This window comes from Diabrotica virgifera, chromosome 1 (genome assembly GCF_917563875.1).
Source record: "Diabrotica virgifera virgifera chromosome 1, PGI_DIABVI_V3a".
NCBI lineage: Eukaryota > Metazoa > Arthropoda > Insecta > Coleoptera > Chrysomelidae > Diabrotica > Diabrotica virgifera.
This window is the reverse complement of record NC_065443.1, coordinates 305757229-305774052: the sequence shown is the minus strand read 5'-3', so window position 1 is coordinate 305774052 and position 16824 is coordinate 305757229. Positions and strand designations below refer to the sequence as shown.

The 16824-nt window shown below is 32.0% G+C and overlaps 1 protein-coding gene across 1 annotated transcript; it reads left to right on the top strand.

Moving 5' to 3' along the window:
* Positions 1-3362: 3362 nt before the first annotated feature.
* LOC126885926 (uncharacterized) lies at positions 3363-16090 on the top strand. The gene is made up of 3 exons (XM_050652744.1): positions 3363-3722; positions 8375-8494; positions 15840-16090. Exons 1-3 carry the CDS (start codon positions 3668-3670, stop codon positions 16067-16069), a joined length of 405 nt encoding a protein of 134 aa, XP_050508701.1. The 5' UTR covers positions 3363-3667; the 3' UTR covers positions 16070-16090.
* Positions 16091-16824: the final 734 nt, after the last annotated feature.

Here is a 16824-nt window from a genome sequence, read left to right as displayed (position 1 = left end):
ACTTCTCTGAAGGATGAAGATGGATGCTGTTGGCTCGAGATGAAGTGGGTAGGCCTTATATGTTGACCATTTGAATATCTTCAATCCGTTGTCTTCTCGAAGACACCTGCAGTTGTAGGTTTATTCCCACGTGGTTTTCATCGTCGACCTTTCTGAATTAAGATCAAATCCCTCCCAATAGGGGAAACAGAACTTACTTGGTTAGTCCCAAAAACTAGAATAACAAATTCTATATTAGAAAGGCATCAAAATGTATTCCTTTAAAGCTTCCTTGCCATTAAAATAATAATTAAATAAAATAGCAAGTTGGCAAGAAACAAGTGAATAGAATTATTATAACAATTAGTCAAATTTAATTAAAAATCTTTCATGCATATCCTAGGATTTATAAAATCGAAAATAATCTTGGTTTTGAAGAGTATGTATCTCTTCTTCTTCATATGCAAATTCACTAATGGATGTTAGCGATCACATTTTTGATTAACTCTCTTTTTCTTGGAATATGTATCAGAGATTGTATGTCGTTAATTCCTATCCATTGCCTTCTGTTTCAAAGCCAGGACATTTTCTTGCGTCTCATTCCTCTCTTGGCTTCAGTTTTACCCTCGATTATAAGTTGAAGAGTATGTATAAAAAAAGTGAATATAGAAAAAACTCTAACAAGAAGTAAAACCACTTCTATGTAAATTGGTATATTTATTAAAACTTAAAAATCCCAATGGATTGAATAAAAATGTCCAATTCAGAACGTTTTCAGACCTATCGGTCCATCATCAGTGAATCTACAATAAAATAAGTAATCCCACTATTAGAATTGAAAGATGGTTGAAATTTTTAAAAGCTAAAAATGTGGTTAGATTACTTACGTGCATACTTGCTAAATAGCCCCAGAACCAAACAATGGTTGAATTTAAAATTCAATTTACATTATTTAAAAATAATATTAAACAGGCTAAACGCCGATGTTACAGGATATTGCCTATGGGAACATGGTGAAACCCTACCAAAACCTCAATCAACCATCTTAGGCCAACTTTGACTATAAAGTGACACTAATGTCTAAGGAACTGTTTGAAGTGACATTGACAGTAGAGAAAAAGGTAGTCGATTTTCAATGTTAATTAACCAAAAGGTCATGACCCACAACAAATGATAAAGATTTTAATATCTGAAAATGTCTAACATTTTAAATCTATTGGTTATTGAAAAGAAATTGTGATATACAAAATTAATTTAGAATATAAAATTATTTATATTGACTGTATACCATAACATTAGATTGATCAAATTGATAGAAAGAAAGTAAGCTGCTGTCAATAAAGATAAAAAGATAAAAATAGATGAAGGTGAGAAAAGAAAAATCAATATTAGTTGGAAAGTTATTGTACAAAATGAATAAATTGGTAGGCAATTTAATCTAGTCTATATTGTATTGGTGGTTGTATATGTAAAAGGAAAATATTGTTATTTAAAAATGCAAGTTTTTGTAAATAATGGATTTGAGTTAGGATACAGTCAAATAATTAAAAGTGTGTAATATGTGAATGAAAAAGAATTGTAATTATTATGAGATGGTTTATTTTTTAATTTTATTTCAAAAGTTTTGAGAGAATTCTTGTGACAAAGTGTTGGTATGGGAAATTAGAGATAAAGTAATGTATGATTATAGCTGTTAAGTCCAGTTGATACAAAAATGATTTTTGTATCAACTGGACTTAACAGCTATAATCATACATTACTTTATCTCTAATTTCCCATACCAACACTTTGTCACAAGAATTCTCTCAAAACTTTTGAAATAAAATTAAAAAATAAACCATCTCATAATAATTACAATTCTTTTTCATTCACATATTACACACTTTTAATTATTTGACTGTATCCTAACTCAAATCCATTATTTACAAAAACTTGCATTTTTAAATAACAATATTTTCCTTTTACATATACAACCACCAATACAATATAGACTAGATTAAATTGCCTACCAATTTATTCATTTTGTACAATAACTTTCCAACTAATATTGATTTTTCTTTTCTCACCTTCATCTATTTTTATCTTTTTATCTTTATTGACAGCAGCTTACTTTCTTTCTATCAATTTGATCAATCTAATGTTATGGTATACAGTCAATATAAATAATCTTATATTCTAAATTAATTTTGTATATCACAATTTCTTTTCAATAACCAATAGATTTAAAATGTTAGACATTTTCAGATATTAAAATCTTTATCATTTGTTGTGGGTCATGACCTTTTGGTTAATTAACATTGAAAATCGACTACCTTTTTCTCTACTGTCAATGTCACTTCAAACAGTTCCTTAGACATTAGTGTCACTTTATAGTCAAAGTTGGCCTAAGATGGTTGATTGAGGTTTTGGTAGGGTTTCACCATGTTCCCATAGGCAATATCCTGTAACATCGGCGTTTAGCCTGTTTAATATTATTTTTAAATAATGTAAATTGAATTTTAAATTCAACCATTGTTTGGTTCTGGGGCTATTTAGCAAGTATGCACGTAAGTAATCTAACCACATTTTTAGCTTTTAAAAATTTCAACCATCTTTCAATTCTAATAGTGGGATTACTTATTTTATTGTAGATTCACTGATGATGGACCGATAGGTCTGAAAACGTTCTGAATTGGACATTTTTATTCAATCCATTGGGATTTTTAAATTTTAATAAATATACCAATTTACATAGAAGTGGTTTTACTTCTTGTTAGAGTTTTTTAACTATATGGTATACAGCCAACCTAGGGAACCTCCCTTTTAGTTTGAATATAGAAACTTATAAATAGTGGTTAAATATTAAATGTTATTTAATGAAATCAAATATTACTGTTACTCACCCCAAGAGAGAATATAGATGAAATAAATCAATTTTTTAGGGAAACATGAACTTTATTGGAACTAAAATATCATCAAAACATTCTAACACTTTCATGGAGGTTGACATGACAGAATCAAGGGATGGGAAATTGTCAATTGACAAATAAAATGTAGTGCAGAAGCATAGAAAATTATTATTTCTATGACTAGATTAGCCGTCTTTTAATACCAACAAGCTAAAGATAGAAAAGAAGATTTTTCTCGTTACAAATGATGTGATTAACTAAAAACTCCTAATTTGATTACGCGTTTCTTCAAAAATGACTTATTTTAATCGGAATTCCTACGATATTTGGCATTCTGCGAAATTCTAAGTATCTATACTTTATAATACTTAGAAAATTAGGTGAGTATATATATCTAAATTGCCGCGAACGGTATTTTCCAAAAGTATTTATGCTTATTCGCGGGACGCCGTGTATACTACCTCCGTCTATTATTTTTAGACGCATCAATGGCATGCGAGATCGTGTGGGGTTGGCGAATCCTTAACCTTTTGGTATCAGAATGTTGAGTATTTCGCTCGATCAGCTTGCTATGTTACTGTCAGTTTTCTATTCGACACGTACGCCATGGCTCCCCTATAAAATCCGAGGCCCTAGACTCCGTTATAGTGCGCAAATAAATAAAATAAATGAAATTCTCAAGATTGGTTTATATCAGGCGACTGGAGAGTTTAGTGTTCCCGTTTAATGACTTCTTGTTTGACCTAAATGCATGCGGAAGGAATCTCGTGCCGATATTTTAATGTTATATTCGTAGTGAAATGAACGTAGTTTTGTTGGGTGTTCTTTTCGGTGTTTTTTATCCAGTGCAAACAGGTAAGTCAATAGGATAATACATAACCAAAAATAGCGTTTTTTTATTTAGTAAAAGTCTAGCAGGAATCTTATAATTATTGCTATCTGAGCATTACTACGATAAATACGCAAGTTAGTTTTAGGTAATAATATCTTCTTCTTCTTCTTCCTTCGTGTATGCAGGATTTAGACCCTGTTTCTTCTTCAATATTAGCCTCCTAAATTGTTTAAGTTATCGCACCATCTTTTTCTTGGTTTGCCCATACTTCTTCGTCCATTTGGTGACTTATCTTGTGCTATTCGTACTTCGTACCATCCTATCCTATGCCATTCTACTAATGTGTTCGTTCCACTCCTGTTTCCGTTTTTTCACCTATCCATTTTTGTCTTCTACATTGCATGCTCTTCTTATGTTTTCATTTCTCTCCCTGTCCAACAGACTTTTCCTTGATATTCGTCGAAGTATTTTCATCTTTGTTGTTTCTAGTAGTCGTCTCGTTTTATATGTGTCAGTTCTTGTCTCCGCCGTGTATGTCAGTATAGGTATAATTGCTGCTTTATAAATTCTTGCTTTTGTGTCCTGTCTTAGGTGTTTGTTCTTCCAGATTGTGTCATTAAGAAATCCCGCCGCTTTACTTGCTTTTAAGCTTTGTTGTACTTCTTCTTCAACATCTTCGTAAGTAGTCATATCTATTTCCAGATTTTTAAACATTGCTTCTTGCTTTATTATTTTCTTATCAATTTCGATTTTACACCGTAGTGGGTATTTAGATGTTCATACATTTGGTTATTTCTGCTGATATTATCATATTGTATTTCTTATACATTTGGTTTTTCTGCTGATATTTGGTTTGTTCTAGCAAACAGTCAAACTAGTCAGAAACCGTTAGCAAACAGTTGGTCAATAAGAGAACATAATGCAGTCACCAATGCTGTCCCCTCTACTCGCGCTGATCCACTATTCGCTGATGGTTTCAAACCGTTTGAAACTGATGCTAGAACAAACCTATTATCATATTGTACTTCTTGGCTGTTGTATTGAAGATGTGTGTTAATCTTTGGAGATCGTTTTCTGTCTCAGCGATTTAATGCGGCGTCGTCTGCATAACATAATAATTAGTTGAATTTCTTTGTTCTCAATTCTCTAATAATGACCTTTACGTACTGCTTCTATTATTTCGTCCATTATAATATTAAAGAGCAGTGGGCTTAACGAGTCACCTTGTCTGACTCAGCTTTGTACTGTTAATAATATGTACAATGTGTACATTTAATAATATATAGCAATCTAATACTAGAAGAGACTACATACTATAATAAGGTTATATTCACCAATAATCCTTAGGCTCTAATAAAGTAAGAAAAATTCTAGATTACCCATGAGCGATCATATGCCATACACCATTCCTATGTTCCAGAAAATAATGAACTATTACCAGTACTATAAGAACAGCTTATATAAGTATTAATACATGTACTTTCGTTGCCCAATTTTATTTGTGACAAGGTGACAGAAAAATACAGCGAGTTTTATATATTCGTTTATGGGTAATCTTCCATTTTTCCTACTGTACATAATAACACTACTAAGGTGTACGCTTTAGTTACACTTTGCTCTGCTTTCACTTATTATTTAACTTATCACACTAACTGGAAGACTTCGTTAAGTCTCTCTTAAGTCTTCTTATCGGATTAGCGTTATCTATGTGTTTGATGACTTCGACATTCACACGGTTTAAGAGCCTTTGTTCGTGACTTTTATCAAACTTACTTATTTATAATTGTCTGGCTAACGGCTAACCGTATCTATCTCTAGGTCTTGATGAAGATCAGTTGAGATCAGATGAGGTTGGCAATAATCATGGCTATTCTGATCTTAGATGCTGCTGCTCTGAATAGTTCGGTTGATGTGCATCCGTACCATTCGCTCAAGTTAACCATGAGATTCTTCTTCTTCTTCCTACATTTCTCTTGCCCTGGATTTTCGCCTGTATAATTAATCGAAGAATATTGTATCTCTCATTATGCATAACATGCCACAGGTATTGCAGCTTTCGTGTCTTGATAGTTTCTAATATTCCCAGTCTTTTGTTGACTCTTCTCATGACTTCGTTGTTTATTCTGATATACTTGTATAATTTGTATGTTACTTTCTTTTGTACAGCCCCATAGATTTATTTCAAAAATGTCCATATCGGTTTAACGATTTGCTTATACAATAAAAATTTTTGTTGTGAGTGGACAAAGCAGAATTTTTCCAGCAACCGTTACATATTTTTGAACTTAATTCCTAATTCTTCATTTTTTTAATATGCGCTTTCCAGCGTAACTTTGAATCTAATGCCATACCCAAATACTTTGCCGTATTTGTTAAAGGTAATTGGTATCTATTTAAACTGACTGGAATATGTTGTTCTCTTTTGTTACTAGAATTGATGTGAACAGATTTTGTTTCATTAAATTTGATACAACATCGCCTAGTCCAGATGTTAATTTGTTCAACAGAATTTTGTACCATGTTTGCTGCTTCCCTCGTGGTTTTTTGCGACTGCTAAAATTCATGTGTTGTCTGTAAATGTCGCAATAATTGTATCGCAATAATTGCTGATATAGAGCAAGTGTAGCGCTCATCCTAGGACACTTCCTTGTGGAACTCCAGCTTTAACTTTTCTTAATTCTGTATATACTTGCTCATTTTTAATTTGAAAGTACCTCTCGGATTTATATGATTCTAGTAGTTGCCTACACACTCAACTTTATCACTTTACCGTTGCTAATATCTTCTAGCTGTCTTTTTCTACTCAACACAATCTATTTGACCTTCCCTTCTTTCGTTACTATAGATAAAATATTGGTCTTCAACTTTCATAGAGAATCCTACCTGTGGAACGTATGACCATATAAATATAACAGTTCACAGCTGGAAACTCAATTATTCTCTCATTTCTTCTAGTCACTAGATATTCCTTCTGCTCGTTGTTTAAAATAATACTCAAACCATACAACCTCAAAATCCTTCGCTTTATTACCTTTCCAAGGAGTTTCTTGCACACAAAATACACCAGCCTCTTCTGCATAATATAGGCTAACTCTCCTCCTTAGCTGTCATACTTCCGACGTTGAGCATTGCAATCCTCAAGAATAGATCCTTTGGACCCTTGTATCCTCTAAGTTTAGGGTTCTATATTCTTAAAAGTCACTGCCTATACAATAAAACTGATATTAACCAATCCATCAAAGTAAACAGATTGGTATGGCTAGATCATGTAGAGAGAATTAAAATCAAAGGTTAAATTACAAAATTAGGATAGGCCCAGAGTGTTGTGTTAAGTTAAAGTAAACTTAAGAACCTTATATATTGTCCTGTAAAGATATAGATGAAGAATGGCTAGATTCTCTCAGAAAGCTACCCATAAAACTTAAGATAAAAATTAAGTCAAGAAACACAGAAAATGTTAGAAATATCTTATTTGCACTCATATTTAGAACATTTTGTTTTTACTAGGAAATAGAAAAGTTACATTGGTAAACAAAATATGTAAAGATCTGATATATCAATCTCGCCAAGTTTATGTTATTTTAAAAATAAGTCAATAAACCAAGCACGAAATTCTGAGTGAATTCCATGAAAATTTGTTTCATCTAAAAAAATAATAAACATCGACACATCTGTGTTAAATATTATTACAGCTGAACCAATAATTGGAAACAAGATTTTAAGATAATAAAGAATTTAAAAATCATCTCTTTTCCAGGATTTATCTGAAATGAGATACCTTGATTAGAAAATTTTGAGAACCTGATTTTCTTGGAAGAAATATTATAAGGCAATAATTATAATAATGATAATCGCAAGTGAAAGCAGTATCAAAACTGAGAATATCCCAATCTATTTCAAGGACCTAGTTGAGTCTCCTGTGGTTTAAGTAGTAAACCCACCCTTCTTAGCTTTTGATTTCCACTGATTGTCCTTATTCTTTTGGTTTAAGGATTATTTTCGAAAGATTTTCATCTCTGCTGTTTGTACCATTATGTTTGTCCTCTCTGTGTCAGGACGTGTTTCTGCCGCATAATATGTCATTATTGGTCTGTACTGTTTTGTAAATTCTACCTTTCAATGCTTTTCCGATATTTTTATTTTTCCATATTATTTCCATAAGAAAGCTATATGCAAGATGCATGTGAAGTAAGAATAAAGTGTTGTTTCATCAAAACCAGTTCACAGATCCGTTACTTCAATGGCCAAAGTTCACAACTTACAGTTTGAATTGCTACCCCGTGCACCCTATTCACCAGATTTAGTCCCCTTAGATTCTCCTGAAAATAGCATTTGGCAAATGGTCAAATGCTATTTTGTGGAGAAAAACTTCTTATTTTATTATTTTATAAAAAGGGTATCGAACTTATTGAACATCGCAGGAAAAATGTACAAAACTGAAAAGAGGATTATGTTGAAGAATAAATAAATATTTTTTCCAAAATTTTTGTGTTTTCTTTGTGGAATTGGGTACTTCTACATCCACCTTACAACTTCTAGTTCCATTTACAACTATATTTTAAATAAATTTACAATTTTAATTTTAATCTATAAAAAATATTGTTCAACTTTTAAATGTGCTATAATGTAACAATACTTGTACGAGCAATTTATAACGTTCGCAATTTTGTTTCAGCGACTACATTTCACTGTTTTTATTGCCACCAAACATCCAAAGATTGCAACAACGGAGTGAAATTAAATCTTCACGCTATCAATTGCACTACCAATAAATGTTTTGTTTTACAATATGAGAGTAAGTATTAAGTTTTATATATTAGTAATGGTGTTTAGTAATACTCTAACTAAATTTTTACTATAATACTTTCACTCTAACTTTTCCCATGCACGAAATTATTCACGAACTACTTTTTACATTAGGTCTCTTTTTAACTCACAGCAACTAGTATCGCAAAATTAAGCCGCTTTTCCATAGAAATCACAATAAGTTAAAAAAGGTTAACAATATCGAATGTCTTTGATACCTTATGAATTTTGACGTTCATAATTTTCAATATGACAGTGAGTTTTTTGATTTATTTGCTTTTATCGTTAATTTGGTTTTATAAATCAATGAAATTTTATTTATTTATCAATAAAGTTTATTTTGTTTTATATTTTTATAAAGAATAAATATAATATTTCAGTTAAATAAAGGAAGAGTTGCAATACTAACTTTTGGGTTGCCAGACAAAGATGAGTATTAGTAATATCGCAGTGCTGATAATTGAATTTGTGAAAATTTTCATTTGTATCACTTTTTCCTCAACAAAGGTTTGATATATTAATAATATTAACTGTCTTTTTATGTAATTCACTCGATAGTTTTGGATTTCTCAACCTTAGGTAGTATTAAATCTTCTTCACAATAGTAACTTTGTTGTTATGATGTTATGACTTTTTTTAAATCTATTTTGGTTCCTGATTCACTGTCTCTTAATGCAGATTAATATTATCTAATGCTATTTTTATTACTAGTTTAATACAACCGATCCATTATGCCCACTTTCAATTCATGTTGGTTGCTTCATTGTCTTCAATTGTGTATTTAGCTAAAAGGTCCCTTTATGGAGACTGGATTATAAGATAAGATTCTGAAATTGTTTTCTTGTGCCATATCTAAGTTAAAAATTGTAATTATATGGGATTAGCCACAGTTGTTTTAATGATCATGGAATAAAAAAGGTAGAAACCTAAAAAGGATGTCAAATGGAAGAAAAGTAACTTAAAATAATCTGCTATGCAGACGATGAGACGAAGATGATTTGCGAGCCCCTTCCCATTTCAATTGGCCCACCTTTGACGATTACATTGATTTTTTCATAGTTATCTTAAAATCAGAGTTAGGCTATGGAAAATGATATCAAAACAATTGTCAATTAATGTCAAATAGATTTTGTGATATTATAAAGCCTATTACCGTTTGTCAGGATAAAGTCATCGATGGGAATGGGTGAAGGTAAAGTTATGGATGAGAACATTTGTTCAACCATCAATAGATTTTTTAATTCTCGAAAATCAATTCGAAAATCGCGAATATGTTTCAATTGTCAGAGTATAGTGTAAGAAATATAGTTAGGTGATACAAAACCTCAGGTTTTGTCATCACAAAACCTATAAATGTAGGAAAAAGTTAAATAAGCGAAGCAGGTAGAAAAAGATTAAGACGTATTATAGTGAAAAACGGACGTGCAACTTATCTAGATTTAAGTAGTTTTTGGAGTAAACTGGTTGGAACACACGTTTCTAGATCGACATGTCACTGAAAGATCCACAAATTAAGATTTTCTACTTACAAAGTGATTGATAAAGTTAAAATTATCCATACGAATTTTTTGTGAAAATTTTAATTTTATCCCAGACTTACGAAAATCCAGTCTTAACATTACAACGCAAGAAAAATAAGTTAAAATCGTCAAAAGACCATTAAGTTTGGACAAAGGGCCTAGCCGGGTAAGATGATGAAAAGTGCCCCCAACTCGATTCGAATTCCATATAGGTCACCGTTTAGCATATATAGTGAAACTAACTTTCTGAAATTTTTAGCCCCCTAGGTGGTCATGTGACCCACCTAGAGCCTAATTAGAGTTTTTATGTTTTTATTTTTTATCTCAGCCGCATCGAGAACTAGCGAAAAACTTTTTTTTTTTTTATTTAACGTCCTAATTTATTTACAATCTGTAAAACAAGTTACAATAAGTAAATGTTGTGACCACTAGTGTAGGTGACTTGGAGAAAATGATTCAATAATCATTTTCTTTACAAATATTTTACATAGATATAAAATTGTTTGTCTCTGGGAATTACGGCACATATAACTAAAATCGCGATGGTAAATCACTAGGTGTATTTCGTCTAAGTCTCCGTCTGACTGGTTGGCTCATCAGGTTTCTGGCTAGTACATTTGGATGTTGTGCCAGTCTGTCTTCGTATTTCTGTGCAAAGTTGGTAATTTCTTCTTTTACTGTTGAAATTTCTAGATCGCGTCTAATAATAATATTTGCAACATACCATGGGGCATTTGTGATTATTCGAAGAACCTTCGACTGGAACCTCTCCAAGATTTCGATATTGGAGTTTGATGCAGTACCCCAAAGTTGGATCCCGTAAGTCCATATTGGCTTCAAAATTGCTTTGTAGACAAGTACTTTATTTTTCATCGAAAGTGATGATTTGTGACCACGAAAAACTTAAAATAAAAAAGTTGTAAGCTTTAAAAAGTTCTGTCCAAAAAAAATTTTGTTTTTAATTTTTGGCGGGAAATTTAAATTTTAGAACGATTTCAAAATTTTAAATGAGTATAAAAAAATAACTAAGATATTCGTTTTCACGAAAAAAATATATAACGTGTATTTTTGCACAATGTTTCACCCTGAATTTTTTTAAATTTTTACAATTGGTGAAACGTACCTTTAAAAATAAAAAACCGCATTTTTTCGGTTTGTTTTTCTGTTTTTTGATACAATTTTATACATATTTTTCAAAAAATGTAAGACCGTCACTGGAGTAGGTAAAAAACTGAAAAATAATTGGGGTTTGCTTAATAAAAATTTTTTGTAACGCTATCCATTTTCAAGATACAGGGCGTTGAAGAAAACAAAATTTTACACATTTTTTAAGATTTTGCCGAAGCTACTGGCTACATTGTAATAAAATTTGGCGAGTTTTAATAAGTAGTTGTTGTGCATTTTTTGACATACAATTAAGAATTTTATATTTATCATTGGCGCGCATAGGGGTAATGATCTGAACTTTTTAAAGAAAAAAGATAGTACGCCACTGACATATTTCAAATTGACAATCGTTTTTGAATTCCCCGTTCAATTTGTGACAAAAAATCTGTCTGCCTATTTTTTCATACGAGGCGCCGCTTTGCTGCAAAAAATAATAGTACATTATATACCGCGGGACTGAAGTAGTACATTTAATCCTGAAGGTAAAGTTTATGGCCCGACCGCAGGGAGGGCCATAATTTACCTGAAGGATTAAATGTACTTCAGTCGCAAGGTATATACGATACTTTTCGTACTTCCGGTATGATTTTATTAATTATTTCAATAATTTCAATCAGTTTTTTCTCTCTTCAACTCATTTAATAAACTGTCTTTAAAATAAGTTACCATAGTAACATTGCGTTGTGACAGTTATAATTTAGAAACATTGTCATTACTAGTGTCATTGTAAAGAAACATTGTTATTGATAATTATTGGTATCATGAGTGAAGAAGGTGTATCTGATATTGATAAAAGAGCAGCCGAAGTAGGTGAAGAATTGTTACCACCGAAATCTAGAAAACTATACGAGCAGCAGTACGATGCTTTTAAAAAGTGGTGCCGCTTAAAAAATGTGAGACAACCTACTGAAAATGCGCTGTTAGTCTACTTCGATGATAAATCAAAAGCGGTTTGTGCCTCAACTCTCTGGGCACATTACTCAATGCTGAAATCGGTTATTAACATTAGAGAAGATATTGATATAAGTAAATTTCCAAAATTATTAGCTTTTTTGAAGAGAAGAAATGAGGGATTTAAGCCAAAGAAGTCAAGAATTCTCACGTCTGAGCAGGTAGATCAGTTCTTACGGGAGGCTCCGGATGATAAATATTTAATGCTTAAGGTAAATTTGGAAATTTGTTTATATTCAGAAATTTTAAGAAATCAATTTTTTTGTAGGTTGCACTTATTTTGGGCGTTGCGGGAGCTTGTCGTGGAAAAGAGTTGGTTGATTTAGAAATCGACGATGTGAGAGATTTGGGCGATTCCTTCCTAATTGCGATTAGAAACACCAAAAATAAAATTGACCGAAATTTTGTGATCAAAAATTCAGAAAACAGTGCCATCAGTTTTGTGGCGATATTTCGGAAATATGTGGCATTGCGAAAGACAGGGACAACTCATTCAAAATTTTTTGTTCAATACATCAACAAAGAATGTACTACGCGAGTAGTAGGAAAAAACATGTTTGGTACAATTCCACGGCAAATAGCAGCTTTCTTGAAATTAGAAAATGCGACGTCTTATACGGGACATTGTTTTAGACGCACATCTGCGTCTTTGTTAGCTGATTCGGGAGCAACAATAGACGTGCTGAAGAGACATGGAGGATGGAAATCCTCCAACGTGGCCGAGGGATATATTGAATCGTCTATTAAAAATAAACAAAAAATTTCAGATAAAATATTTGGTTAAGTCGCCGATTCGTCCACTATAGTTATGCCACAGTCCTCATTCTCGCTTCCTGTTTCCGCAGGATCTTCGAAACAAACACCAGTTCAATATGAAAAGGACCTATCTGTTACTCGTCAGTTACCTGCTGCATTAACCCAGGAAAGACTGGTCAATATGACGAACTGTCACAATATTAATTTGAATATTAACGTTAATTACCATTCTAATTAATTATATTTTTCAATAAAATATCCCTTAAATTCGTTTGTTTGTGATTTAATCGTTCCGGGAGTTTCGTCAATATTTAATCCCGGAGGGATTAAATGTGACACTTTAGTACCTGTCACAAGGGAGTGAAGTTGTCACTTTAGGCCCGGAAGTACGAAAAATATCTTAACGCTTCCAAAGTATTCGAATTAGTTTTTATAATGAATGTACGAGTTTATGTAGATGTAGAAACTACTAATAATACCTAGTATTTTATTTCATAGAAGTTCTAATACTTTGTAACGGTTAAGATGTTTTATTTTTTGAATAAAAATGGCGCGTCGTATGAAAAAATAGGAGGATAGATTTCTTGTCACAAATTGAACGAGGAATTCAACAACGATTGTTAATTTGAAATATGTCAGTGGCGTACTATCTTTTTTCTTTAAAAAGTTCAGACCATTACCCCTATGCGCGCCAATGATAAATATAAAATTCTTAATTGTATGTCAAAACATGAGCAACAACTACCTCTTAAAACTCGCCAAATTTTATTACACTGTTGCCAGTAGTTTCGGCAAAATCGTAAAAAATGTGTAAAATTTTGTTTTCTTCAACGCCCTGTATCTTGAAAATGGATGGCGTTACAAAAAATTTTTATTAAGCAAACCCCAATTATTTTTCAGTTTTTTACCTACTCCTGTGACGGTGTTACCTTTTTTGAATATGTATAAAATTGTATTAAAAAACGAAAAAAAAAACCAAAAAAATGCGGTTTTTTATTTTTAAAGGTGCGTTTCACCAATTTTAAAAATTTGAAAAAATTCAGGGTGAAAGATTATGTAAAAATACACGTTATATATTTTTTTCGTGAAAACGAATGTGTTAGTTATTTTTTTATACTCATTTAAAATTTTGAAATCGTTCTAAAATTTAAATTTCCCGCCAAAAATTAAAAACAAATTTTTTTTCGGACAGAACATTTAAAATTTACAACATCTTCATTTAAAGTTTTTCGCTAGTTCGCGATGCGGCTGAGATATAAAATAAAAACATAAAAACCCTAATTAGGCTCTAGGTGGGTCACATGACCACCTAGGGGGCTAAAAATTTCAGAAAGTTAGTTTCACTATATATGCTAAACGGTGACCTATATGGAATTCGAATCGAGTTGGGGGCACTTTTCATCATCTTACCCGGCTAGGCCCTTTACTAAGGGATACAACACAATGGAGTGATGAAACCAGATTTGAAGTTTGCGTTGGAGTCGAGTTGGATACAGTGGGAGTCGAGTTATACGCAGGAAAAGTAAAGCTTTTCAGCTTAATGTTTTAACAGAAAAGTCAAATTTCCTACGTTTTTCATGTTCTGGGGCAGCATGGCATCGAATACTTTGGAAAAATTGTATTTTATCGATGGAAATTTAAATACGGGCAAATATTATTTGAAGGTTTTAAATAATTTCTTACCGATTGTGGAACAAAGTCGTTTCAAAAAGTTTAAATTAGCGAAAGATTTTGTCTTCCAACGAGATGGCGTAGGTTGTCATACCTCAAAAAAGAGTTTAAACTGGATTGGTGACCACGGTATACTACTTCTGGAATACGTTTCTGACAGTCCCGACTTGTCCCCGAGAAAAACTTTTGCGGCTCTTTTTTACGCGAAATAAAAAAAAACATTGAGGAAACAACTTGCTACATATGTCAAAGAATTGAAGCAAAACTTGCAAAAAATATGGGATCCATTTACCCGTTCTGAGTGTTGTCAGAACTTCATAAAAACTAGGCCTCGAAGAATTTTGAATCTAATTAAAAATAAAAAAAATGTCACTTGTTATAAACTTCCACATTTGTTTTGTTAAAATTAGATATTTTTGCGTTTTTTTTAATTTGTTATTATTCGGTTTAATTAATTGTTCATATGAATTTAAAACATACTTTGTACACTTCTGAAAATCCAAAAATTATTGATGAATTAAAACTTTCAAAATTTAGGTATGCTGGACTTTTGTTTTTGTTCTATACAATTGGATTTTCTTTTAAATCTACATTGGACCAACTGATATGGGAAGAGGCTCGTATAACGTATGCTGCACTAATTTAATATAACCGCCAGAAAATTTAACATGTTAATTTCCCAAAAAATACCAAATGCATGGTTATAACAGCAAATATACTAAGATGTAAATTAGAGCTGGAGGGTCAGATAATAAAACAAGTGAACGGGTTTAAATATCTAGACATCACACTATCTAGCTAAGGAAAGTTCGAAACGGAAGCGAGAGATCAACTGAATAGAGCAAATAGAGCCGCAGGTTGCCTGCAGCTCTAAGTATAGAGCTATAAGTATCGATATACGGCGTAGATGCAAGGTGGAGAACAGTGATAACTGGGTAAGAGAAAAAAGAGTAGAATGGAACCACAGCATAAGCCGAATTGCAACAAATAGAGTAGTAACCACGGCGAGAGCCGTTTCCAGGGAATGCACTTGTTTCATAAATTACTATTTAAATTTCAAAGACAGCTGTCTATGGTAAAATAATAAATTCCGACAAAACTCTTAAAACAAATTTATTATTACAAACTGATCACATCAATTTTGTGGTTTATTTAAACTACATACTCTCATAATTTATAGTACACATTACAATAATTAACAACAAGCTTTTTGCCAATCCAATAACGACACCATGACCTTTACTAATCTGATTGTTTCTATTGTTTCAGCTGAAATGCCGGGCGTCACGGTGTTGGCAACGATCCGAGGTTGTTACCAGCGGCCAGATCACGAGATGATGGGTACAGTGGTCACCGAGAGACACTCTGTCATTAAAAAGCACTTTCATCTTTGTAATCACACTTTGTGTAATGAAGGAACTGAAACTTTTAGAATTAGGGACGGTATTCGTACATTGCTGTTAGTACAAATAGTTTATTTTTTATATTTTTGGACGTAGATAGAATAAATATGAAATTCATTTTTATATGTTTCATTTTTTAGAATAATAGGCCTGGAGCCCACATGCCAAATAAAGTTGATTAATAGCAAGCTGAAAATTTGTTAATCGCTTAACGGTGACTAGTCGGACAAACTTTGATATACGAGAACACTGGAAAAGGGGAAGTTTTAATTGTGGAACAGTTTAGAAATTTGGAACGTCAGATTACGAAAACTTCCCATGTATTTTGTGGGACAGGGACAGAACATCCAATTGATTTGTTACCCTTTCATTAAACTCTCATGCAAAAATCAGACTGCTATTAGAGGGAAGGATGCAAATATGGGCTACCCATTTTATTTTTCTTTGTAAAAAAAGAATAAAAATTCTATTTTATTTCCAAAGGTATGTAAGAATAAGAATACCTACATTTAGTTACTTATAACCTGCCCAAAGTCCAAATTGATTAAAAAATATACAACTGTTTTAAATGTATAAATAATGAAAAATTGTACTTTTGCGCCGTTTGAATAATGATCCTAAATATGGGCTACCCCGAAAAATGTGTCTTAAATTTGTGTGAAATGAGATAAATGCGTGACAAATATATTTTAATATCTAAAATATAAAAAATACATTAAATAACTCATAGGCTAAAACTATTTGCAAAAGTCACACACATATTCTTCTTTTTCGGCCCCAGCGCACTCATTACGTGCCCACAAATGGAACAGAAACACTTGACCCATATTTCACCAAGATTATCCTCTGAA

Coding starts and splice junctions, on each gene's coding strand:
- LOC126885926 (XM_050652744.1), top strand. CDS start 3,668: ATGAACGTAGTTTTGTTGGGTGTTCTTTTCGGTGTTTTTTATCCAGTG. Junction 3,723..8,374: donor TTTTTATCCAGTGCAAACAG/GTAAGTCAATAG, acceptor ATTTTGTTTCAG/CGACTACATTTCACTGTTTT. Junction 8,495..15,839: donor TTTTGTTTTACAATATGAGA/GTAAGTATTAAG, acceptor CTATTGTTTCAG/CTGAAATGCCGGGCGTCACG.